We start from the raw sequence: 25,476 nt of genomic DNA on the forward strand, positions 1-25,476 counted from the left end.
TACCAAACAGAACCCTGATCTGACAGCTGCCTGGTACCATAGCGTTCTATAGTGTCACATGACCTGTCACCTGACTTGGGAAACATGGCTGCGCCCATTGGGCACCGTTTCCATTCTCTACGGGTCCAATTGCTGTTGCTTTTACTGTTCGGATCGGGTTCCGCGCATGGAGATTGCGGCTGTAACGCAGCTAACAGAGACGGCGGCACCGGATCAAGCAGCCATGATCACGGCGCGGCGTTTAAATACTCCCGGGAGGCGAACGAGGCAGATTCTGTACCCAGAGAGATAAAAGAGAGGAGTGAGGTAACGGGAGTGCAAGCGAGGGGGTAGCAGAGGGCAACTAATTAATAGTGATGGAGAGACACAGCGCAAGGATCAAACTATAGCGGAGAACGGTCGTTATTTGTTTCTGGAAGTGCCCCCCGAATCTAATATAAAGATATACATCTTTTTGCACATACTGTAATCAGGGTCTGTAATTATATATTAATGTGTTAATCTGCTACATAAATGACCTCAAAACGCCAAAATTCACTTCAATCCCTAGTGATGTAAAAAAAATTCCACTTCCACCATTTTTATCGAACACCGTTCATACATGATAGAGGGGAGGTAAGTAATGTGCGAAAATGAGATATTTTACGCATGTCTCAGCACTTTATTTAAAAACTTTAGATTTTTTTTTTCATTGACTATGTAGTTTCTTGGATATAATTGTTCATTGTATGGCTTTGTATATGACTGTGTGGAACTTAAGTCTCAGGTACTCCCCATACCCTACGTTTCTTTCTAATTTAGCTGCACAAGGGTTACCTGTACTGACAAGTCCCAGAGAAGTATAGTATAGAGTACTATGTATAATGTGTGTGTATATATATATATATATATATATATATATATATATATATATATATAAATAATGTATGCTATAGTGTAAGTACTCAGTCTGGATTCTCTGCAGTTATAGGTTCTGATGGAGACAAAATGGATTTCTCTATAATGTGATATTAAGGCGTTCCGGAAGTAATGCCTTTTTTCACGCTGCAGATGGTTCTGCTTCCTCCGGGAATCTTCACCATGGGCACCGATAACCCTGGTATACCCCAGGATGGAGAGGGACCACCCCGCCAGGTACAGCTGGACTCTTTCTATATGGACACGTATGAAGTCAGCAACTTGGAGTTTGATACATTCGTGAGAGCGACGGGACACGTGACGGAGGTGAGCAGGTGGCCGTGACCTGGATTAAGGAAAAATAAGAAGGTGGGATGTATGCTTTAATGTGGATTCATCTTTAGAGGGGGTGTCAGGGCCATAAAACTATCATGTGCCCAAAAATATGGTAATGTTATATTTCCTTTCTTTCTAATGAACACAACTTCACATCACCAACCAAACCATTTCTTGCTCATATATATCTCCCTCTCCCTCTTCTCTCTCCTACATATGCGATGAGAACTGTTTTTTGCACCTCTTCATTTTACTTGGTAAACGTATTCGAACTATCGAGTGCTCGTTCACACTTACAGATTACAGATATAGCATTCTGCCTGGAAGTTCCACGTTAAATATTCAGAGAATCCCGTAATGTCAGAGTTTGAGCCGGCCGGTACATTGTTTATTGTATAGCATCACATAAACCGTTGCTTTACTTTAATGATCCCATTTTATATTTCTAGGCGGAGAAATTTGGAGATTCGTTTGTGTTTGAAGGTTTGATAAGTGAAGATGTGAAGAGTGGCATCGATAAGGCGGTAAGTTAAATTGATCATTTGAATATATTCGGGGTGTACTAAACCTTGATTTAATTTACTTTTATTGTCCGATTTTATCTGAAGTGCTTTATTGGGCGCCTATTACATGGTCATGTCAATCAAACAGTTTGTTTCATTGTCCCGGTCTCTGTGAACTCTGAGCAATGTTCATTATAGAAAGGTGTTTGGTTACTTACTTGGCACCTTTCTCCAGATATGATGAGCTTGTTTGCCAGTTTAGTGCACACTGATGCATGGATTGGCCCAGGTATACAGTTGATTATACCCAGCATAGCAGGACTTTTTAATCTAGCGGCAGGGTCCAGTAACCCAATGGTGCCCTCCCATGCCGCTGGCACGGACCTCCACGAAGCCGATGAGGGTAGCAGCATTTGTGACGGGGGACCCTAGACACAGTATGTGTGATAGTTACACTATATTTTTGGTACAGGTGTCATATTCAGTTGCACATGTTGGGTGTTGCACATGTTGGATGTTGCACATGTTGGATGTTGCACATGTTGGATGTTGCACATGTTGGATGTTGCACATGTTGGATGTTGCACATGTTGGATGTTGCACATGTTGGATGCGTATAAGTTTAATGTTGATTAAGGGTTCTGTCCCAGAATGAACGATGTTGAATCCTAAACCGCATGGCTGTGCAGGGCTTATCTGACTGCTCAATTATGGATGCCTGAGAGGTAAATATCATAATATATAACATGAGCTTCCACCAAAGCCTTGTTTGGGTGGCTGCGAGCTGCCAGGTGCTTGTGGGAGTTTGACAGCTATAACTGCATGTTATTTACATTAAAATCATATTATCCTATGTATTGTCTGCGTTATGGAGCATTACGCCTTGACAGCAGCGGGATGTGATTACGTGTCTTTTTATTTATTTATTTATTTGATAGAAAAGACGAGGTTATTTCCATTTGTAAAGACTACACGTAGGTGCTTTCAGCTTTATATTCAGCAGATCCATCTGCGGTACGGCTGACGGAGGCTGTATGGTTGTCGTCTGTAACGTAACAACTCGGTGGGGTCTTCTGTCTGTACTCACATCAGTAAATATACATTTTAGGCTTCGTTTCTTTTATTAACGCTCCAAAGCTGTCTCGAGCCGTGTATACATTTTCCTGAGAATCTCAAATAGCAACGCAAGCTGTTAGTTCAAACCTATGACACGTTCTTTGCAGTAACCATGGAAACTGTAATAACAAAAGAAATTGGAAAGGGATGTCAATGCCAGGGTTATATGCATATTCAGAGATTCACCATTTAACAATATAACGTAACGGCAAACTGAAGTGGGCCAAGAAACAATTCTGCAACCCAACCGCTGACGTTTTTTAATTTATTTTTAGTTAAAAGAAGATCTGTGTAATAGATTGGTGATATATATATTATGTAGTAGATGCTCGCTATTGATTTTGTTGCATAAGCTATAGTTTAATGTTATACGTCTCATGTTATATATACATATCATGTCTAAATGGGTCCTCATCTGTGCTACCGTTCAAATGTTTGGGGTCACTTAGCTGTTTAAATGTAAAACGAGGATATTTCTAGCTGTTTAACATAATTGCAAAAGGATTTTCTACCGATCAATTTGACGTTTAAACCTAAACTTGGATCAGCGAACACAACGTGCCCTTGGAACACAGGAGTGATGGGAGTGATAATGGACTTCTGTATGCTTGTGAAGATATGACATTAAAAATCAGCCGTTTCCAGCTACAATTTCCAACATTAACCGCGTCTGCGCTGGATTTCTGACCCATCTCATGTTGTTTTAACGGACGGCGTTTGCTTTTCTTTCAAAATCAGGGAAATTTCTCAGTGACCCCAAACCTTTGAGCGGCCCTGTATGTAGGTCACTAGTCCGCTTTAAAAGTCTCACAAAGGGATCGAGAATGTAACCGCTTCCTGCGTTCCCAGAAGAACAGCATCTCAAACATGCACAGAAATAACAACGCTAAGCCACTGGCATGAGAGGAGACGTATTAAAGCTTGCTGCTTTCCCGAAACCCTCCATGTTACGCTCTGTATACCAAATAAACCCATATAATGGCGTTTACAAAATAAACTGCCTTTGAAACATGATAATGTAGGGGGTAACCTTTGACCTATACAGTCTGCTAGCCAATTGGCTGGGAATGTACAAGAGAAAAGATATGCGCACGCACTGGCAATCCTTTCCAATATGTCGCAGAATGCTGCATGCCCCGTCACACATACAGCATTCTGCGATCGAGAAGATGATGCTGTCCTTTCCTGTCATCCACAAAGTTTTTTGGATATCAGTTCCACTTTAAGATAAGTAATATATATTATTGGGAAACTCATCCATCCCAACATTCTGATGTGCGTGATTATTTCATTCTTCATTCTTTCTTTTATTTCATTCTTCATTCTTTCTTTTATTTCATTCTTTCATAAGTTACCGATCCCTTTTTGGTGGCAACTATTTAGTTGTGACAGCATTTGCAAGGGATATAGAGAAATAACTTCAGCACAGGAGATTGATTAGTTGTTCTAGTTTTGCCACTTGTTGGCACCAAATATTTCTAAGATAACGAAGCAAATGTAGAAAAATTACATGCTGTCGCTTTTAACAGAGAGATTGTTCATTTAGTGCCAAGAACTAAATTACAATCTAGCCAACAACAGACCAGTAGACGGCTATACATTGCCGATAATCTGCATTATATGACGCAGAACAAATGTAATATATTTTCGCATCCAATAAACTCTGTATATAACTACGCGGTTTATAAATCTCTGGATTTACAAAGCAATCTGGTTTTATGTCCGCTGGCTGCAGTTTCACTCTTCACAGTCCCGTTAGCTGCACTCGAGCCGTGATCAGAAAAACTTGCATTAACTGCGGCATACACAGGGGGCACATATCTCGCAACTAATTATAATTTGTGCTAATTAGATGGAGAGCTATTATAATCCTAGCGTCCTCCCGAGACAATTTAAAAGGTACTGTACTCCGCGCAATTAACACTTTTGCTGCTGCTGCGTTTTGTGATTTCACCATTTGACCGTGAATTAGTGAGAATTCGCCAAGCAAACAAACTTTTGGGTTTATTCGCTGAATTATTTCTACTTGACAACATTTTTGTCTGTGTCTGATGATTATGGTACTTATTTCTACACTCACTGTGTCCTTTTTGGGGTAAGGACACATTTAGTCTGATGCATTACGTATAGCTCTCAATATCGCTACTATACATTTTATAAAGCCGTGCAATAAGATCTGAGGTCATCAGAAAACGGTAAATCCCTTTGAATTCTCCTTGTGCTTACGATTAGCGGGCGTTTTATTCTTGCTGCCGTTTTAATTCTCCTTGCGATTCTGCTTAGAGGGCATTTTGTTCTTGCTGACAGTTTGTTCTGTACATCCAAGAGAGAATAAAGAATGCATGTGACACATGTCCCCTTCACGTGGAGTGGAGAAGATGTACAGCGATGACGTGACCGCGTGTCTTTCTTTCAGGTTGCTGCTGCGCCCTGGTGGCTTCCCGTGAAAGGTGCCAACTGGAGACACCCTGAAGGTCCCGACTCTGATATCTCAGAAAGGTACAGGATGAATATTTATATAATATATATCAGGTATAGCTGCGATCACATGAACACTTGCTCTGCTCTGCTTCAAATTGACATTTATCTATGGGATAGTCTATAGAGATCACTATAAACACACAATAATTGAGTGAAACATCATCCTATTCATGCTGGGAAATATATTGGGGGTTTTCTTGCCTGCGGTGCAATAACCTTCTGCGGATGAACCTATATGATGTCCATAGAAAACAAAGTTTAGACTTTTTTTGATGACCCTGCCTTATGTTCTGTTTAATGTCCCAATTGCTGGCAAATCACTCCCTGCTGTTTTCAAACGAATACTTTTTATTTGAAAAGTTTGGAAAGACACAAATAGTCCGCTAGGTCTGCATAGTGTAGAAGGTTTGGAACTTAAATTGCAAACTCACTAAATATGTAAGGCTTTGCTTACACCATAATTGCAGATGATAAGCAGTTAATTAGCAATAAAAAACTTTTTCTCAAGTGATGACAGCATTCACAAGACAAACAAAGTTTGATTTCAGATAGTAACGGCAGATACCGGTATTGAATTATTTAAAGATAAATAGAATGTCTACAATTTTGAAGTCACTTTGAAAAATAAGATGTTTGCATACTATTACTGGATGTGGCCATAATCTGCTTTATCCTTGCTTTGGGTCAGGATGGATCATCCGGTTCTCCACGTGTCGTGGAACGATGCAACGGCATTCTGTACCTGGGCAGGAAAGCGCCTTCCTACAGAAGCTGAATGGGAATATGCCTGCCGCGGAGGACTGGAGAACAGGTGAGTTCCCGTGCATGTGATTGCAGCATTCATAACCCGTCCTAAGGATCTGTCTCCAGGGATTAATCAGACGTTAATCTGAAATTGTCCTTCTTTTGATTTAGAGACAATGAGCCGTTGAAACCCTGTCGTTTTAGCCCACAGTCCCCCTGGCTTATTGGAATGCCTTGTTCCCTGAGTTGGCATCCTCGCCATAGTCTTGACCGATGATGTTTAACTGTTTACAAACCAAAGGCCCATCAAGGGTTAAAGGGACCATTTGTTTGCTGTCCTTGAATGCACATTTAGCCCCTGGTAATTCTCTTGGTATCCAGTGCTGCAGCCGGTCGTCGGTAAGTATCATGCGCACTGCTGAGCAGGAGATGGACCTCTTCTGCAAGGCAAACAGATGGGGGTTTCTGCTTGTTTGCATGAAAAGGTAAATTAACTGATAAGCATTAAAGTGCATGAGAGGACTGGAGTGCACCTTTAATGGGTTAATGGTTGTGCCTTAAATCTTGGGTTTCATTTCACGGATGTCGACGACCGTATTGTCCCTGTTATATGCCACACTTTGCCCCCTAATTTAAATCTTTAAAGCTCTAAATTCGGGGTTTATATATTTAGGATCGCTGGCGGTACTACCAGTGCGCAAACAGACCAGTGGAATAGAGCACTTTCAGAAGCGGTCTGTTGGTAATGCAGTCCCCTGGCAGCACAAGCTCATAAAATTAGTTCCTCCCTGTTCGCTCATTCTGTGCTGGAAAATACTGCTTCGCCCTTTTTGCTAATGTGTGTTTTTTCTTAAAAAAATAAATAAAAATGTCTTTAAAATGGCACCAAATTATAAGGGTGCTGCCTTTAATTGGGTACGAGTTGTAATCCGGGAGAATATGGCATATTCTCCTTATTTCTTTATCGAGCCAAATGCTTTGGAACTTGGACTCCTCTGTTTGTCCCAGAATCCAGTACAATGAGATACTGCTTTTATGACTTGCGCCACGCTCAGATTGTCCAGAATTGTGATTTAAAGATTAGACTGCTTAAAATAGAAATCCTTAACTCTCAAAGAAGCCATAAAGAGCCACTTGTTATTTCCATAATAGCAGAAGGCATTTTCTGTGTGATCCCTGAGAGATAAAGGTCCTGCCAAGTTGCCGGCTTAAAGGACAATAAAGAACAACATTAATTTGGAAACATTAAGATTACATCTTAAGATGCATTGTCTTATTTAGTATTGTTAGTTTAATTTTATCTCGGGGGGGATGTCTATTGTTTACTAAGAGACAGTAGAAGGCTGGCTTTCTATTAAGGTCTATGTTGGTAAAGTTATTTGTTCTGCAGCCAAGCTGTTCCCTATTGCCTGATCACATAATAAACTTATTTTATGAGAGCATTGAATAAGTCGGTGTTATAGCCTTTTAATGCACTTACAGCATCCAGAGCACATTGGAGTTTATTCATTAAATACTGAATTATAGACGCGGTATGTCAGCTAGCCACATTAACCATACATTGTGCAGGGCCCACTCTACAGGAGAGACTTTCCTGGGCTGACCATTCTTGGTGCGTTCTTGGACCATTCAAGGTACAGCTCACTGTCCCTGACATCCACACTAAAGAAGAATACATATGAAAGTACTCTGTGAGTAACCCTACCCCCCCCCCTTAAATAAATATACTGAAGTAGAAGCTGCAGCCCTGCAGACCTCTACCCTCAGCTGGGGGGCTGTGGAAGGGGCAAATGCATATAGGGGGATTCTGTAGAGCCCCCATTTATTTGCAAAAGGCACACTATGAATATTATGTTCATGTGATAGCTGGAGTCCCTTTTAATGTATAGTTAATGCAATGAGATTAAAGGTTTCAGTCCAATTCTCAGTTTAGTGAATAAACCCCATTGTATGCCAGCTGTTCTTCTGAACGGTAGTATTGCGGGTAAAGTGCTGGATTCGTTGGAGATGCTACTACCTATAGTAATAGATTCGTCCAGACAAATATATACATTGCATATGATTCCAATACAAACTGAATGAATCTTCTTCTATTGGGTGGGAATTAAAGTGTTCCTTTTAAATACTTACTTCTTTAAAATGCTTATTGACCAAGATATAAACATATGTACAAAATATCACAGTATTTCGATTTGCTCCTAAATTCTCGCCCTGTGTGGCACCAGGAGGGTTAATCTCAATAAATCATGTGTTGTGCTGAATTGTGTCTCTAATGAGCTTCACATCTTGTTATTACGAAGGCTCTTTCCATGGGGGAACAAGTTACAGCCCAGAGGGGAACATTTCGCTAATCTTTGGCAAGGGATTTTTCCAACCAACAATACCGGAGAAGATGGCTTCGTGCAAACATCTCCTGTGAGTACCTGACTTCTTGATGCACGGTATACAAGCAGTAAAATGGCGCTGCTTCTACCGTAGGGGGTGATCCATGGATGTCCTCCAGTGTAGAACGGTAATGGAGCTCCCAGTCTTCTCCTTGTGTGTTCCTCACGATCGTTTTCCCCGTGGCTGGCTTGGCCTTATCACACATAAGCCACATGGGTTGTACTGGCCAGGAATAGACTACGGGGCTGGGGGGCCACAAGTTATTCTGATGATAGCAGTGCGCATGTTCCTGCAGCAGAGCGGGGCCAACGTTACTCCTCCTGAGCTCAGGCTCTGAATCTACCCTTAAACCCAACTACATATGCTTTAGACGGGACTATGATAATGCAGGCCGATTGATCTTCTTACATATGTGTGCTCCACATATATCTGTGTGGAGCCTGTGTATGGCAAAACCATGTGGATCAATGACTGGGGGCTTTCTGTTTATAGCCCCCATGTTCTTCAGCACATTGACCAGAGTCCTGAGGATCATGGGACCTTCCGGGGTCTGTGTGAGCCCCATATTGCGATACCACCTGTAGTGCTTTATCTAGTTCTCCCGTAGATGATATCTGATTCTCCTTCACAGGTAACTGCTTTCCCTCCAAACGGGTACGGACTGTATAACATGGTGGGAAACGCGTGGGAGTGGACGTCGGACTGGTGGGATACAAATCATTCAGCTGCCGCGGCTTATAATCCGGTAAGAGCCCGTTAAGCTTCCGTACGCCTCGTTCTCCTGTCCTCGTGGAGGGGACCTGCCTTGGACTCTTCTCTGGAAGCATGTAACGGGGCCGCGGAGACGCTTTACCATGTAGGAGCCGCAGAAAATCTGCTTCTGACTCACAGATTATTGTTCGGAAGCCTCTCTGCCGCCTCTTTTCCTCACCCTGTGTCATGCCTATTGTATACGTTCGTCTCTACTTACAGATTGCGCGCTATTCACAATGTTCTAGAATAAAATAAAAAATGTAGAAATATTTGAAGAAGCAGTCCTAATAAGACTAGAGGGGCAGAGGTTAAGAAGTCATGGTAGGATGTTTTACTTTACTGACAGGGTGGTAGATAAGTGGAACTGTCTCCTGCCAGAAGTGGTAGAGCCTGATATAGTGAGGGAATTTAAACACTCATGGGAGAGGCTTATGTCTAAGACAAGATGAAATACTAATTAAGGCTTGAGTTGGTTACATCGGTTACATAGGGCAGACTAGATGGGCCGAATGGCTCTTATCTGCCTCTGTTTCGAATCCTAATCGAAGGTGCTTGTCTTTGCAGAAAGGCCCATTGTCAGGAACAGACCGGGTGAAGAAGGGAGGATCGTATATGTGCCACAAGGTAAGTAACCTAAACCAAATAGTTTTCTAAATTTTTACTTATTAACCCTTTGCAGTTCTGTGCTCGTGAGATAAAAGGGTGAATACCTACTAACCCCCGAGATGTAGGAGCACTTTGTTTGTACTGAATGCGTTGCCACTAAGAACGGCTCGCGGGCAACTCTTCGACAAAAGCCAAGTTCTCTGACTCCCCCCAGTACTTGCTGAAAGTACCCTTTCTGGGAGTTTGATGTTCAAGTCGCTGCGAGGCACGTGGGTGAGACCGATCACGAGTATTTCTCAGCACATCTTCCGCTTGGTGCTAACCGTTCCGAGTTTTCAGTGGCAGTTTATAGACCATCTGACGATTCTGCGGATAATTTTAGCTTCCTAATCACTGCTCTCTGCCTGTTTACCGTTTCACCGCGGATCTCAAACAGGCAATTTACAAAAACACTTTGATTTTCTGCTTTTTTCTTCTGAAGCTGCGATTTTGAATGAACACAGGGGGAACCCAATCTGAAGCAAATGTGGCTTTAAATGGACCTGGCACGTGTAATTATCGTTAGCCCAAGAAAATTGAAGATGATATTTTAAGATAATATTTAAAACAAAAAGTTATTTTTTTCGAATGCTATTTGGCAAGGCGAGTTACCCTATTTGACATATATTTATTTAAAAAACAATATTGTTTTGTTCTGTTTGCATTCATATAATAATAATTATATCATAATATTTGTGAAAGCCTCCCTTTGCAAGTGATGGAGAGGATACTGATAAGTCCCATCATTCCCAAGAGAAAAACAAAACCATAAAACTCAATGCACTTGAGCTAGACAAACCGGAAAAGAATAATGGCATCCAAAGTTGAGTTGGCCAAGAAGTTTCCTCTCCTCTGCTGTTCCTCTTATGGATTAAGGACATTCTATAAGAGGTCGGCACACCGCAGCCAGCTCACCTGTATCTCAGCAAAGGTTTTTATGTAATCGCTTTCCCCTTTTTTTTTTCCATGACCTCCTAAAATGCTTGGTGCCTAAGGCCTATGGGTAGCCTGTTTTGGAGAAAAGCCAGCATTGCTTCCTGCTGCGTCTAGCATCCCTCCATGGACGCTCCTGCCATTAGATGGATTTAATGCTTATAATGTCCGCGCAGTCCCTTTAAATGCTTGCAAAGTCCCAGCACAGGATTGGATTGGAGAACATGTTCAGATCCTTGTGGAGAAAACGCTTCTGTCGATTTAAATGGCAGAACTTTCCCACAACTGACTGCCTGCTTGGCAAAAAATGCAGGACTACGGGGTAGAAGAGGGCAACTGCAGCAACTGGGCTGCAGCTTCTAGATCAGGTTTTTCTTTACAGGGGGTCAGAGACAATAAACTGCTCCTTAAGTAACAGTTGGCACATTGTCTCTGATGTCAGGAGCGGGCATAATTTACACATCAATGCAAATGTCCTCATAGAAAATCTTGGTTCATTTATACATTGAAGCAAAGCCGTGGAATAATTTGTATTAGTAAATGCTATAGAGGAAACACCCTGCGCTACTTATTTAAACATCTGTCTTTCATCATTACATACTGGGGTAAAACCCCCAGGATTACAAACGCAAAACCTAAAATAGCTGTCGGATACGTATCATTTATACATCATTCAGGCTTTTACCGCTTTACAAAGTATCAGAAGGTGCATATTTTATCATTGCGTGCAGCTTCGACGGCCAGGTAACTCCTATTAATGTAGAACAGATTACATTTTTTAAGTGTTCGTTACAAAACATCTGATTTCATTTTCTACAGTTTTCCTTTACAAATCTTTGCAGGAATATGAAACGGAGATATAGTGGATGCCGTATAAGCTTCTACAGATTTTTTTAGTATATTTACACAACACCATCAAATAAAGACGTCTCTGCGGAATCTAAGCTTTAAATACAGCTTCAGCCCCTTCATGCATGTAATAAAACAGAGACTTTGTAACGCGGAAATAAAAACCGGGTGACGGCAAAGTAATGTTTATCGGGAAAGTGTAAATTATTGATCCCCGTAGAGTAGATGAATTTCTCATTTCGAGGTATGCATAGTTGGCTTACAGCTGCGGCGCTTTAAACATAAGAATTCATGAATTTATTTTATGTAGGAAAGATGGGGGGACAGAAGGGAAATGATAGAAAAATATTAAAGGAATACTTTTTTGCTACAGAAGGGTGTTACGCTCTAAGACTAGAGGATCAAAAGCTTGTAAGAAAGATTCACTCCACTGAGAATATAGTAGATACATGGGACAGCAGGGTTTAATAATAATAATAATAATAAAAATAGTGCATAGACGAGAGAGAGGAGTTGGGGGACATAATACAAGACCAAGAGACAATTTATTGTTAAACTTTTATAACAGGTAGAACCAAAAAGCAGAGAGTTTATAATACAGTGGTGTGTAATATATATATATATATATATATATATATATATATATAATGTCCTTTTTAATTAAATACATGTTTATTATTTCCTTCTCTTAGTCATACTGCTATAGGTACCGATGTGCCGCACGCAGTCAGAACACAGCTGACAGCTCATCCTCCAATCTGGGCTTCCGATGTGCTGCAGACGCAGAATAGCCCGGTCCGGATGGGCCATCGTACACTATGAGAAGCAGAATGAAATAAGAAGAGCCTCCCGCGTGTATTCCTTTAAACTTTCTGTGAAGAAATTACTGAAGATATTGTGATTTTTTTTTTTTAATGGACTCCTTAAATTCTGTACTGTATAATAATTGCACTCCACGCAGTGACGAAGGAGATTCAGGAAACGTTCGTATAAAAAGCTTTGTGGGGGTGTCTCTAATTGCCTTTTAAAGTATAATAAGCCGTATCTTGATACGATACAGCTGTGCGGATCCGCCACCGGAGGAAGCTGGTTTTTGCGCAGATTTTTATACAAAGAAAACGTCCATCCTATGCCGAGGGAAGAAAACATTAACATTGCTTTTTATGACTTTTTTCTAAGTTAATAATAAAATGATTGTGTTAATTATGATTGGGTTGTCTTTGTGAATTTGTGTGTTTGATTATTCCACATATTTCATGATTTAAGTTTGGCGGGGCTTATGGATTTGAAAAGTATAGAGTGGATTTAGGTATAGGTAAGACCCCCCCTTTAGGATTTTTTCTTTTTTTTAATCTCCATGCTCATTTTTGTGCCTTATGTCATTTTAACCCTTTGAGCATCAAACATGTATGATATACATGGTTGATAAAATAGGCCTAAATGGCCATGCCACACATAGTGGCTTCCTCATCCCCTCTTTTCCCAAAACGACCTTTGGGAAAAAAACAGGGGTTTCTGCAGGCAGCGATTGGATCGCCAGCACTTTCATTTACCTTTATCGGAGGTTTTGAGCTTTGTCTGTCTTTATACACAGATCACTTATACAAATAAATGCACGGCCTCAACAACAAAAGAGAAACTCTGCCAAATTTCCTTGGTAATCCATTATAAAAAGCCCGTGCATGCTGGCATCTGATCTGTTGTTAAACAGGCTTGGCCGTCTGTTAGAAAACTGTCTGATCCCTACTTGTTGGGTTACCGATGCGGCACTTGAGGTCAACAGTGGTTTTATAGGTTCTTCAAGGGGCTAATCGGTTCCTGCTTTGTACAAAGAGTCATCAAACGGAAGGTAGCCCGAGCAGGATGCAGTTCCACACAAACACCTCTTGCAGAAGCTCGGAACAATATTCTCTTTGCCTGGCTTTGGAGTCTCCTCACCAGGGACGGGGTTAAAAGAGATCCCAGAGTAATCGTAACATAGTTCTTCCCCGGCCAGGATACTTCGGCCTGCAAACAGTGCCAGCTTGGGAACCATGGAGTGGGTGCGCACTGGTACCATGAAAAGGTTCGGTTGGCAAGAGTGGTTCAAAAACCGGCCCACGTTCCCTTTACGGGTCGGGTCCACAAACGTCTGAAGCATCCGTCCTCCGTGGAGGTGCTCGCGTACCGCGATAATGTAGTTGTTGTCGCTGGGTTTCTGGGAGTGGATCCTGCGGCTGGCCTCTTCGAAGCCTAGAACCTCCCCTGCGTATTCACATACAAACCGGCCCTTTGGGATGTCCTCCTCCGTGAGCAGTCCCCAGCCTTTCCCGGGAAGCTTAAGCACTTTAAGCCGAAACTGCAGCCCTGTCTGTGTTTCTCTGTTGGGACAGGCCTCCCCACACTGACACATAATGTTACATTCCAGGATAGGCCTCTGGTTGTCTAAAATGGTGCGGTTCGCATAGTTCGCTCCGTGCGGCAGACATGTGCAGGTCTCGGGCATACAGCAGCTGTTATCGCGGCACTCACAGCCACGGATGGTCACTTCTCCCGGATCTTCTTCGGTTCCAGGTCCTGCCAGCAGCTCTGGTGTGTACTGTGAGAAGATACATGTCCGGAGATTAATATAGAGTGCAACCAACATGTATTGTGTAAGCCAAGCTTTGCTCCAGGAGGAGATGAAAGGGTTACAGAAACGCAGTCCAAAATGGGCGATATATTGCAAAATCTGTTATTGGCTGTTGAATGACATATTACATAATCCTAAAAAAAGCTGGAATCTGTTCTTCGCTGCACAGTACAATGGGACTTGTTACATTTTGCCTAAAGGTGTGAATCAGAATTCAATCCTAATATCTCCATATCTGGGAAATGTATAGACGCTCCAGCAAACACTGCGTACAAACCTTAGACTTTATAGTTCTATACACTAAATAAAGTTATATAATGCCACTCAGATATTAACACGTTCATTAGGAAGACTAGTGGAATCTTGTGAGCCAATGCAGCACTTGGGCTCGGCTCACCGGGCTGGATTTGGCTTCTAGACTTCTAGGAGACTTTGGCTGGATCAGCTTCTGCTCACACACTATCTCCCTACTAAGAAGACCTAACTCTGGTCCATGTTGGCTCCCCAAGGTCTAGATCGGATAGATCCCATGGGATCTAACATTTCAGGGTCTATCCACTGTGTTTCCTACAGTTTTGGGTCTAAATTTCTCTTATTTTATGGTAGTTTGGCACAGGGAAAGGTAAGCTGGGTTAACCACATACAATACATGCCAGCAGAGTTAATACGGTGGTATAAATTTTACATAAAAGTCCCAAAGTTAGTTTGAAATCATCACCTTACGTACGAGCGACCAATAAAGGACCTTTAACTGTTGGAGCAGGGAGATCAGTGGTCTTTGCCGGCCAAGTTCCAGCACCAGGATTTTAAAAGTCTGTACGAGCGACTCTATTGGTCGCCAGCAGGGGGCTCATGTGCCATCAACCAATGAAGTGCAGTCAACCAATAGAGTTGCTCAGACGGACATTTAAAATCCCGGCGCCAAAGCTGCGTAGTCTGTACCGCGCTAACCCCGTATTAACCCCTTCTACAAAAAACAGAAAAAAAGGAACACGAAGAATGTACACGAATATTCACCAGAACCGAACACGCGAACGGGTGAATATTCTCAGAATACAAAGATTTCCCCCCCCCCACGAACACGAAGAGTTGGCCGGCGCCCAAGTCTAGTTATTATGGTGGCACAGGACATGACTGCCGCTATTAGGACTGAAGCAACCGAATTGGGAATGTTGACATCTACATAATAGAGTACATTCCGATATTTTATTGTATGTTTGATTTCTGTATGCACCTGATACGGTCACTGGAATGTCACAGTGGAGCTGGGTCCCTGAAGAGGCTTTTGGGTTGTGCGGGGGGGTTGTTCTATCTTTTGGCCACAATACCCGCTTGAAGACTTCAGTGGGTTCTCCTTTTTGGGGAGAATCCAAAAACATCCAGCCCTCGTTTGGCTCAGGCCTTGGAGAGAAGGAGGGGACTTCATATCCCCATTGGGGAGCGCAGTAGAAGAAGATGAAGATTGGGGACCACTGCAGCACCGTTCTTCACTTTCTTCAGAGGACGATTGGCATACCTCAGAAATGCTGAGTTCCGGCTACCCGGCGCCTTCCCTTGCCAGGAGTGGGTGCCCCCCGCCATTTAAAGGGGAAATGGGTGGGTAGAGGGGCATGTCAAGACCCCACACCCTGGAGGATTTGGTTGTTGACCCGAAGAAGCGGCGCTTCACCCGGAGTTCTCCGGGTGAAACCAGGGCCCAAAGAGGGACTGTCCCTCCTAAAGAACGACAGCTAGGAAGTATGAAAGAGTTTTGTCCGGACTGACCATCTTCCAAGGGCAAACATTAAGTGTGTTCCTGACCACAACATACGAAACGCTCATCATACTCAGTTACAGGGATACCCCACTTTAAGGTCATTTACTTAAAGGTCACTCGCAAGTAGGGACATAGATGCAGAAGAACCAACGTCGCAGCATGACGCCGGCACGTCGTTCTACGTTACTACTGCAGTGCAGGACATGCATTGATAAGACATGCATGTCCTTGTGGGGTATACCTGTGGTTTCCAGAGCTCCAAAAATAAACTGAGACTTATGGGTGCTGTAGTTCACACAGAGCCATAAAGATACCTTTAAAGGAAACCTAGTGTCGGCTATAAAACTACATTTCCCATAATGCAAGCGCCCTTAGCACTATACAAGTATGCCTACATTTCACGTGATGCTCTGCATTCATGTAATAAGTGCATGTTCCAGAAATAACATGCGCCTTATCTCCAATTGCGGCAGCAGAGCTGCTCAGGTCTCACCTCAAACGCATCCATTTCCTCCCAGGGTCCGCACACCGGCACCGGCAGAGCCTCCGTCCCACCAGTCACATCGCCCGGCTCCATTACAACTATGTAGGAAGCCGGGAGTGTTTCTGACTGGTCAGATCGCTAATCAATCACCGACGAAGGGGCGGTACTAGGAATAATTACAGTGCGCTGGCGCCCTCTGGTGATAGTAATAAGTAAAACATTCTGTGCCACCCAGATGCACCAGCAGTGATCTAGAGGCTGTTGTCATAAAAATAAATGTAAATGCTTAGTTTACTCAAAAAGGCATTAAATAAATGCATATTACATCACCTGATTAATATAAAAATCACGTAAAGGGCCATAGACTTGGTCCAAATATTACATGACATTTGATTAGAAGCCCATAGAACTGTCACCTTTTCTTAAACAAATATCCATTGTGCATTAAACCCATGGAATTATCATCAGCCAAATTATTACAGGCCAAGGTATAGAGCTAAGGCAATTGGCGATAATTGGCTACGCATGATGGGAGCTATAAGCCACAGATTCAAGCGCTGGCAGGTCATTGGTAGAAATCAGTGAAATCCGGTGAGATGGCTGCTCCCAGCGGTATAAATCCCGCTATACTGTGTATGTATTACTTACCGCAGGTCTGTAAAGTATTACAGTTTTATTTAGTCCATTTCATCATGAATTATAATATTGAGTAAAATATATGTTATATTTGACAAAACGTTTACTTCATTTATTTTTTAAGGATCCTGTAGGAAAAGTAACCTAAAGGCCACACAAGAGGAAGGAATGAGGGCTATAGGGTGGTATGTGGCCACTGATTGTACTGAGAGGGGCCGGGTTTGAGTGAAGCCAATTCCGCTTGACTTGTCATCCATGACCCCAGCAGTTGAGCTCACTGGCCTCCTGTGTGCCGTTAGGAAGGACGGGTTCTCCTGCGACGTGTTGAGCTCCCGTTCTGGGTTAGGAATTAAAATTGGCCCTGGCACTTTAAGGCTTGAGGCTGATAAATGACACACGTGTAGCTTCCTGGATAAACACAGCCATGTGCTACACTTGTGTAGCCACCTGCATCACGCAGGCTGGATAGGACTGGCAATAAAGCTACATGGGCATATCTGGGAACTCTCTGGGTTTCACCCGAAGACTCCTGGTGAAGTGCTGCTTCTCCGGTTCTCTGGGCCATGGTGCTCGATCTCTGGGTGGGAGGAGTGGTATTTAGGCACGCCCACTCCCTGCTCTATTCTCCTCCCACCCCATACACATTTATATTGTTTGGGGCTAGCCCTGCCCATGTACACAGTCTGCTCCGCCCACATTCGTGGCTAACCCCGTCCCTCATGTGGCTAGACCCAAAGAGGGATGGCTCAGGTTAGCTGGAGTTAGTAAGCTCCCAGGTATGTACCGTGCATGTAATTAAAATAGCCATAAATGTGCCCCCAGCACTCATAGGGTTAAGGTGCATCTGTCATTGTAAAGATTTGGCCAACAGTTGGGATTCTAACATAGCAGAGAATGACCGTTCTGACGATCTGAAAATCCACAAATTTTATATAGAATTTAATGGTTAATCTGTGAGATGTTCCCTAAATTAACGAAGGAGTGGTTTCTACAAAGTATTAGAGGGAAATCAGTAAAGAAAATTATTTGAATTTATCATTTTGTGAAAAACATTAATCATACAAAATCCTGACGCTCTCTGCGTGTCTTTTATTAGAAAATGTCATCAGTCTGTACGTTAAACATGCGCGGGAAAATCACACGGCTCCTGAATCCGAGACCAACGACTGATTAAGTAGCAGGAGAAACGGGCGACCAGATGGGGGCCGGATGGGGCCGATCCGCCGGCGGGTTTCTGACAAATGGAATTGAATTAAATGTTTGCTCTTTATAGGGTATATATCATGGGTCATGAAGGGGTTAATGTAAATAAACTACAAACTCATGGAATGGATGCTAAGGCGTTACCATGGAAATCTATGACATCCAAGCATCCTAAAGCTTTGTCTGCTCCAATCAGAGCTGCTTACCGTGACATCAAGCCAGTGATGTCATAATAGCCTCTTTCACAACAAGTGAGGAGCTCAGCGAGAAGCAGATCACTTGTGAAAATGGGACGCTGCGGCTCTATCTCAGAGCTCCTGATCGTCCTGCTTTTAGTTTTGATCCCGTTACAGATCGATGGCGGAGGAAATGACACGGGGTCTTCTGGGGAGGAATCACAGCAGAAATGCGCAGAGAAGTGTTTGCCGGTTATCTGCGTGTTTTTCGTCCTGCTGTATATGTGTCTGAACGTTCTGTTCTGTGTCGTGTACCGCAAGTTCATTGCGGGTAGTAAAAAGTAAGTTCCCCCGTTAATAATATTCTTATAAGTCAAAATCAGGCCCGGTGCGGGGCAGTAAGGGGGGGCGCTGGGCAGTAACGGGGGCTTTTACCAAAAAATAACTTATTTCACCCCCGGTACTTTTTAATATATTGAAGCAGAAGGTGGGGTTTTAGTAACTTTGGTTTTATTTAATATTTTCCAATGTGAGGCGGTCAGTCTGCCGTCCATCTCCCCGCACAGGGGCGGCCGGCGCGTCCCGGTACCCTGATGGTGTATTCGGTGATGACGCTGACAGCAGGAAGTGACCGGGGACTATCGGCCGTTACTCGCTGCTTCGCTTGTTTCTGCCATTAACTTCAAAACGTTCTTTATCTCAGTTGCGGACCCAATGAATGTGAGAGAGGAGAAGCCGGACCAGCGGGGGACATCGCTGCTCCAGACTCCATTACACCGGAGACGGACTCACCGCACTCCGGACTCGGGACCGAGACGGAGGACAGCGGCATAACGGACTCCTCGCCATCAGCCGCGGGGTCTGAAAAGTCCACTTCCGGTGAGTGGGTCACTGAAGAAATCATTGAAATGGAGGACCCCTCAACATCAATGGAGTCGGCTCTTTCTCACCTGGAGGATGGCGCCCCCTAGTGTGCGGCGTGCGAGGCGTCTGCACGTCTGTCACGGAACGTCTCCGAATGTTATTTTATGATACGTTAATAAATTAGTTGTTAGTTGTTGACATGTTTCCTTTCTTGTTTCCGGCCCCCGCGGTCCGCGTCTCTAACACAGTTACCAGAGAGATCCAGAACCCCACATTGAAGAGATTTCAAATTGGGCTTCAAAAAAGGGACAAAACTCCTTCCTACCTCCAAACTTGGTCCTGTATGATTTTCCCGCGCATGTTTAATGTACAGACTGATTATATTTTCTAATAAAAGACACGCAGAGAGCGTCAGGATTTTGTATGATGAATGTTTTTCACAAAATGATAAAATAACATTTTCTTTACTGATTTCCCTCTAATAGATGGACTCGCTGCTCCTATGTGAAACGGCCCGGTATATATATGCTCCATTCACTTATTACACCTGTGGGGGGAGGGGGCTTTCAGTCATATGAAATCCCCCCCCAAAAAAAGCAATATCGGCATATACCTATTTGCAAAGACGACCCCCCCAAATTTGAATATTAAGTGAATGGAACATATATATATATAAAAAAGTTTTATTAGTAAATATTAATTCACATTTTTACAATTTCTTCATATTTAATAAAAACTATGATTGAGATAAATGCACTTTTTGTTTTTATTTCCTTTTATTTGCAGACTGGCCCCCCAGTTATGCAGGTCTGACCTCAGGCTTGCCCCCAAGATATGCCTTATCCCCCCCTTATTTGCCGCTCTGCCCCTCAGGACTTAGCAGACTTGCCCCCCCTGCTCCAGGCGCCTTGGTGTGAGGTGGGGGCAGCCGGTGAAAAATAATGATGCGTTAGTAAAAATGAGATAAATTGTAGCAGAAAAAGTTGTGTGTAAAAGTTGCTATATTTATGTAACATTGCGTCACCCGCTATGTCCTTCTTTATTCGATGTGCTGGAGTCTAAGGAACTCCCATCCATCGTGACCCTCATTAACCCCTTAATGACAAAGCCTGTACATGTACGGGCTCAAAATGCATTGTTTTCAATGGGTTTAGGGACCGCCCATTGTCCTTAAGGGGTTAAATCCCGATTCCAGTTGATATACGCGAGACGTTAAGTAGATCGAGGCCATCGCTTCAATAACTTTTCATACTCTTCTATTTAGGAGTATCCTGGACTATAACGGCCTCTCCCTTATCTGGCCTTTTAATGGTTATATTTGTATTTTCCATACGTTTTCTTAAAACTTTCCTATTTTGAGTATTATTACAGAAAAAGAGGCTTATCCTGATAATTAGAGTTATGTCATTTTAATCGGCCCTTTTCTAAAACTCTTTGAAAGATGTCTGTTTCAAGGATAAAAAATGAGGGAGGGAGGGAGGGAGAGATAGAGAGATGTACCGCATTTGGTCGATTATAAGACGACCCCCCCAACATTTGAATATTAATTTAGGAAAAAAAGGAAAAGCATGAATATAAGACGACAATATAGGAAAAAAGTTTTATTAGTAAATATTAACTCCCAGGAAACAATTTTTTCACATTTACTAAAAACTATGATAGAGAAAAATGATTTTTTTTTCTTTTTATTTCCTATTATTTGCCAACCTGCCCCCCAGTTATGGACATCTGCCCCAGGCTTGCCACTCTGACCCCCAGATATGCCTTACACCCCCCCAGGCTTGCCACTCTGCCCCCCAGAAATGCCTTATATCCCCTTAATGCCACTCTGCATGTGCCTTACACTCCCCCATATGCCACCCCCCATTGCATTGCAGCAACACCAGCTGAGCTTGTTTAACCCCATGATGTGCCAGGCATTTGTCATGAAGGGGTTAAAAGAGACCCCTTGCTGAGTGACCCCGGCGGCCGCCGTCATATTCTTCATTCCGAATGCTTCCATCTCCAGTAATGGGAGTCTCTGCAGGTTTAGTTCCAGCTCTATACCATCTGTTTAAAGCCACATTTCCCCAAATTAACCCCTTTTATACCGGCTCTGTATAGCCGGGTTGGTTCCGGTGACGTATAGTTTGGAGGATGTCGCTTGGATTCTTGTCTGACTTGTTTTCTGCCGCAGAGTCGCTTATAATCTCAATTCAAATGCGCTGCAAGGCGGGGAAGCTGGGATCGGTGGCAGTCCGTGGCAGAGCCAGCATCATCTTACATCTTATAGTAACTTAATGGGGAGGAATAATCAATGTAAAAAATCCAACATACACAGACACATTGATTTACATAAATACATTTATTTTTTATTTGCATAATAAAATGGGACGATTTTTGTGGACTACAACGCACATCAAACACAGTCCTGATGATTGACGGGCAGTGATGTATTTACCCTCGGTGCTGCTCTTGGCTTGACCCAGGGCCGCCGCAGTATATATATATATATATATTACTATAGCCATAAATGTGCTCCAGCACTCATAGGGTTAAGGTGCATCTGTCATTGTAAAGATTTGGCCAACAGTTGGGATTCTAACATAGCAGAGAATGACCGTTCTGACGATCTGAAAATCCACTCATTTTATATAGAATTTAATGGTTAATCTGTGAGATGTTCCCTAAATTAACGAAGGAGGGGTTTCTACAAAGTATTAGAGGGAAATCAGTAAAGAAAATTATTTGAATTTATCATTTTGTGAAAAACATTAATCATACAAAATCCTGACGCTCTCTGCGTGTCTTTTATTAGAAAATGTCATCAGTCTGTACGTTAAACATGCGCGGGAAAATCACACGGCTCCTGAATCCGAGACCAACGACTGATTAAGTAGCAGGAGAAACGGGCGACCAGATGGGGGCCGGATGGGGCCGATCTGCCGGCGGGTTTCTGACAAATGGAATTAAATTAAATGTTTGCTCTTTATAGGGTATATATCACGGGTCATGAAGGGGTTAATGTAAATAAACTACAAACTCATGGAATGGATGCTAAGGCGTTACCATGGAAATCTATGACATCCAAGCATCCTAAAGCTTTGTCTGCTCCAATCAGAGCTGCTTACCGTGACATCAAGCCAGTGATGTCATAATAGCCTCTTTCACAACAAGTGAGGAGCTCAGCGAGAAGCAGATCGCTTGTGAAAATGGGACGCTGCGGCTCTATCTCAGAGCTCCTGATCGTCCTGCTTTTAGTTTTGATCCCGTTACAGATCGATGGCGGAGGAAATGAAACGGGGTCTTCTGGGGAGGAATCACAGCAGAAATGCGCAGAGAAGTGTTTGCCGGTTGTCTGCTTGTTTTTCGTCCTGCTGTATATGTGGCTGAACGTTCTGTTCTGTGTCGTGTACCGCAGGTTCATTGTGGGTAGTAAAAAGTAAGTTCCCCCGTTAATAATATTCTTATAAGTCAAAATCAGGCCCGGTGCGGGGCAGTAAGGGGGGGGCGCGGGGCAGTAACGGGGGCTTTTACCAAAAAATAACTTATTTCACCCCCGGTACTTTTTAATATATTGAAGCAGAAGGTGGGGTTTTAGTAACTTTGGTTTTATTTAATATTTTCCAATGTGAGGCGGTCAGTCTGCCGTCCATCTCCCCGCACAGGGGCGGCCGGCGCGTCCCGGTACCCTGATGGTGTATTCGGTGATGACGCTGACAGCAGGAAGTGACCGGGGACTATCGGCCGTTACTCGCTGCTTCGCTTGTTTCTGCCATTAACTTCCAAACGTTCTTTATCTCAGTTGCGGACCCAATGAATGTGAGAGAGGAGAAGCCGGACCAGCGGGGGACATCGCTGCTCCAGACTCCATTACACCGGAGACGGACTCACCGCACTCCGGACTCGGGACCGAGACGGAGGACAGCGGCATAACGGACTCCTCGCCATCAGCCGCGGGGTCTGAAAAGTCCAGTTCCGGTGAGTGGGTCACTGAAGAAATCATTGAAATGGAGGACCCCTCAACATCAATGGAGTCGGCTCTTTCTCACCTGGAGGATGGCGCCCCCTAGTGTGCGGCGTGCGAGGCGTCTGCACGTCTGTCACGGAACGTCTCCGAATGTTATTTTATGATACGTTAATAAATTAGTTGTTAGTTGTTGACATGTTTCCTTTCTTGTTTCCGGCCCCCGCGGTCCGCGTCTCTAACACAGTTACCAGAGAGACCCAGAACCCCACATTGAAGAGATTTCAAATTGGGCTTCAAAAAAGGGGCAAAACTCCTTCCTACCTCTAAACTTGGTCCTGTATGATTTTCCCGCGCATGTTTAATGTACAGACTGATTATATTTTCTAATAAAAGACACGCAGAGAGCGTCAGGATTTTGTATGATGAATGTTTTTCACAAAATGATAAAATAACATTTTCTTTACTGATTTCCCTCTAATAGATGGACTCGCTGCTCCTATGTGAAGCGGCCCGGTATATATATATGCTCCATTCGCTTATTACACCTGTGGGGAGAGGGGGCTTTCAGTCATATGAAATCCCCCCCCCCAAAAAAGCAATATCGGCATATACCTATTTGCAAAGACGACCCCCCCAAATTTGAATATTAAGTGAATGGAACATATATATATATAAAAAAGTTTTATTAGTAAATATTAATTCACATTTTTACAATTTCTTCATATTTAATAAAAACTATGATTGAGATAAATGCACTTTTTGTTTTTATTTCCTTTTATTTGCAGACTGGCCCCCCAGTTATGCAGGTCTGACCTCAGGCTTGCCCCCAAGATATGCCTTATCCCCCCCTTATTTGCCGCTCTGCCCCTCAGGACTTAGCAGACTTGCCCCCCCTGCTCCAGGCGCCTTGGTGTGAGGTGGGGGCAGCCGGTGAAAAATAATGATGCGTTAGTAAAAATGAGATAAATTGTAGCAGAAAAAGTTGTGTGTAAAAGTTGCTATATTTATGTAACATTGCGTCACCCGCTATGTCCTTCTTTATTCGATGTGCTGGAGTCTAAGGAACTCCCATCCATCGTGACCCTCATTAACCCCTTAATGACGAAGCCTGTACATGTACGGGCTCAAAATGCATTGTTTTCAATGGGTTTAGGGACCGCCCATTGTCCTTAAGGGGTTAAATCCCGATTCCAGTTGATATACGCGAGACGTTAAGTAGATCGAGGCCATCGCTTCAATAACTTTTCATACTCTTCTATTTAGGAGTATCCTGGACTATAACGGCCTCTCCCTTATCTGGCCTTTTAATGGTTATATTTGTATTTTCCATACGTTTTCTTAAAACTTTCCTATTTTGAGTATTATTACAGAAAAAGAGGCTTATCCTGATAATTAGAGTTATGTCATTTTAATCGGCCCTTTTCTAAAACTCTTTGAAAGATGTCTGTTTCAAGGATAAAAAATGAGGGAGGGAGAGAGAGACAGAGAGATGGACCGCATTTGGTCGATTATAAGACAACCCCCCCAACATTTGAATATTAATTTAGGAAAAAAAGGAAAAGCCTGAATATAAGACGACAATATAGGAAAAAAGTTTTATTAGTAAATATTAACTCACAGGAAACGATTTTTTCACATTTACTAAAAACTATGATAGAGAAAAATGATTTTTTTTTCTTTTTATTTCCTATTATTTGCCAACCTGCCCCCCAGTTATGGACATCTGCCCCAGGCTTGCCACTCTGACCCCCAGATATGCCTTACACCCCCCCAGGCTTGCCACTCTGCCCCCCAGAAATGCCTTATATCCCCTTAATGCCACTCTGCATGTGCCTTACACTCCCCCATATGCCACCCCCCATTGCATTGCAGCAACACCAGCTGAGCTTGTTTAACCCCATGATGTGCCAGGCATTTGTCATGAAGGGGTTAAAAGAGACCCCTTGCTGAGTGACCCCGGCGGCCGCCGTCATATTCTTCATTCCGAATGCTTCCATCTCCAGTAATGGGAGTCTCTGCAGTTTTAGCTCCAGCTCTATACCATCTGTTTAAAGCCACATTTCCCCAAATTAACCCCTTTTATACCGGCTCTGTATAGCCGGGTTGGTTCCGGTGACGTATAGTTTGGAGGATGTCGCTTGGATTCTTGTCTGAC

General features: G+C 43.2%; 2 protein-coding genes across 2 annotated transcripts; one reads left to right on the forward strand and one right to left on the reverse strand.

Moving 5' to 3' along the window:
• The first annotated feature begins 82 nt into the window (after positions 1–82).
• SUMF1 (sulfatase modifying factor 1) lies at positions 83–12,851 on the forward strand. The gene is made up of 9 exons (XM_053469812.1): positions 83–306; positions 1,051–1,224; positions 1,683–1,757; positions 5,269–5,351; positions 6,022–6,144; positions 8,378–8,492; positions 9,094–9,207; positions 9,780–9,839; positions 12,335–12,851. Exons 1-9 carry the CDS (start codon positions 85–87, stop codon positions 12,431–12,433), a joined length of 1,065 nt encoding a protein of 354 aa, XP_053325787.1. The 5' UTR covers positions 83–84; the 3' UTR covers positions 12,434–12,851.
• LOC128500484 (histone-lysine N-methyltransferase SETMAR) lies at positions 12,407–16,586 on the reverse strand. Its single transcript, XM_053469644.1, has 3 exons — positions 16,503–16,586; positions 13,810–14,220; positions 12,407–12,514 (listed from the first exon to the last, which is right to left on the reverse strand). Exons 1-3 carry the CDS (start codon positions 16,584–16,586, stop codon positions 12,506–12,508), a joined length of 504 nt encoding a protein of 167 aa, XP_053325619.1. The 3' UTR covers positions 12,407–12,505.
• Between the last annotated feature and the right edge of the window lie 8,890 nt (positions 16,587–25,476).

The sequence above is a fragment of the Spea bombifrons genome, chromosome 6 (genome assembly GCF_027358695.1).
Source record: "Spea bombifrons isolate aSpeBom1 chromosome 6, aSpeBom1.2.pri, whole genome shotgun sequence".
Lineage (NCBI taxonomy): Eukaryota > Metazoa > Chordata > Amphibia > Anura > Pelobatidae > Spea > Spea bombifrons.

What these genes read in the sequence shown, in the direction of transcription:
- SUMF1 (XM_053469812.1), top strand. Translation starts at nt 85, where the DNA reads ATGGCTGCGCCCATTGGGCACCGTTTCCATTCTCTACGGGTCCAATTG. An exon ending in AGATAAAAGAGAGGAGTGAG is followed by an intron (nt 307 to 1,050) that starts GTAACGGGAGTG and finishes TTCACGCTGCAG; the next exon opens with ATGGTTCTGCTTCCTCCGGG. An exon ending in CGCGGAGGACTGGAGAACAG is followed by an intron (nt 6,145 to 8,377) that starts GTGAGTTCCCGT and finishes GTTATTACGAAG; the next exon opens with GCTCTTTCCATGGGGGAACA.
- LOC128500484 (XM_053469644.1), bottom strand. Translation starts at nt 16,586, where the DNA reads ATGGAGCCGGGCGATGTGACTGGTGGGACGGAGGCTCTGCCGGTGCCG. An exon ending in AGGAAATGGATGCGTTTGAG is followed by an intron (nt 14,221 to 16,502) that starts GTGAGACCTGAG and finishes ATCTTCTCACAG; the next exon opens with TACACACCAGAGCTGCTGGC.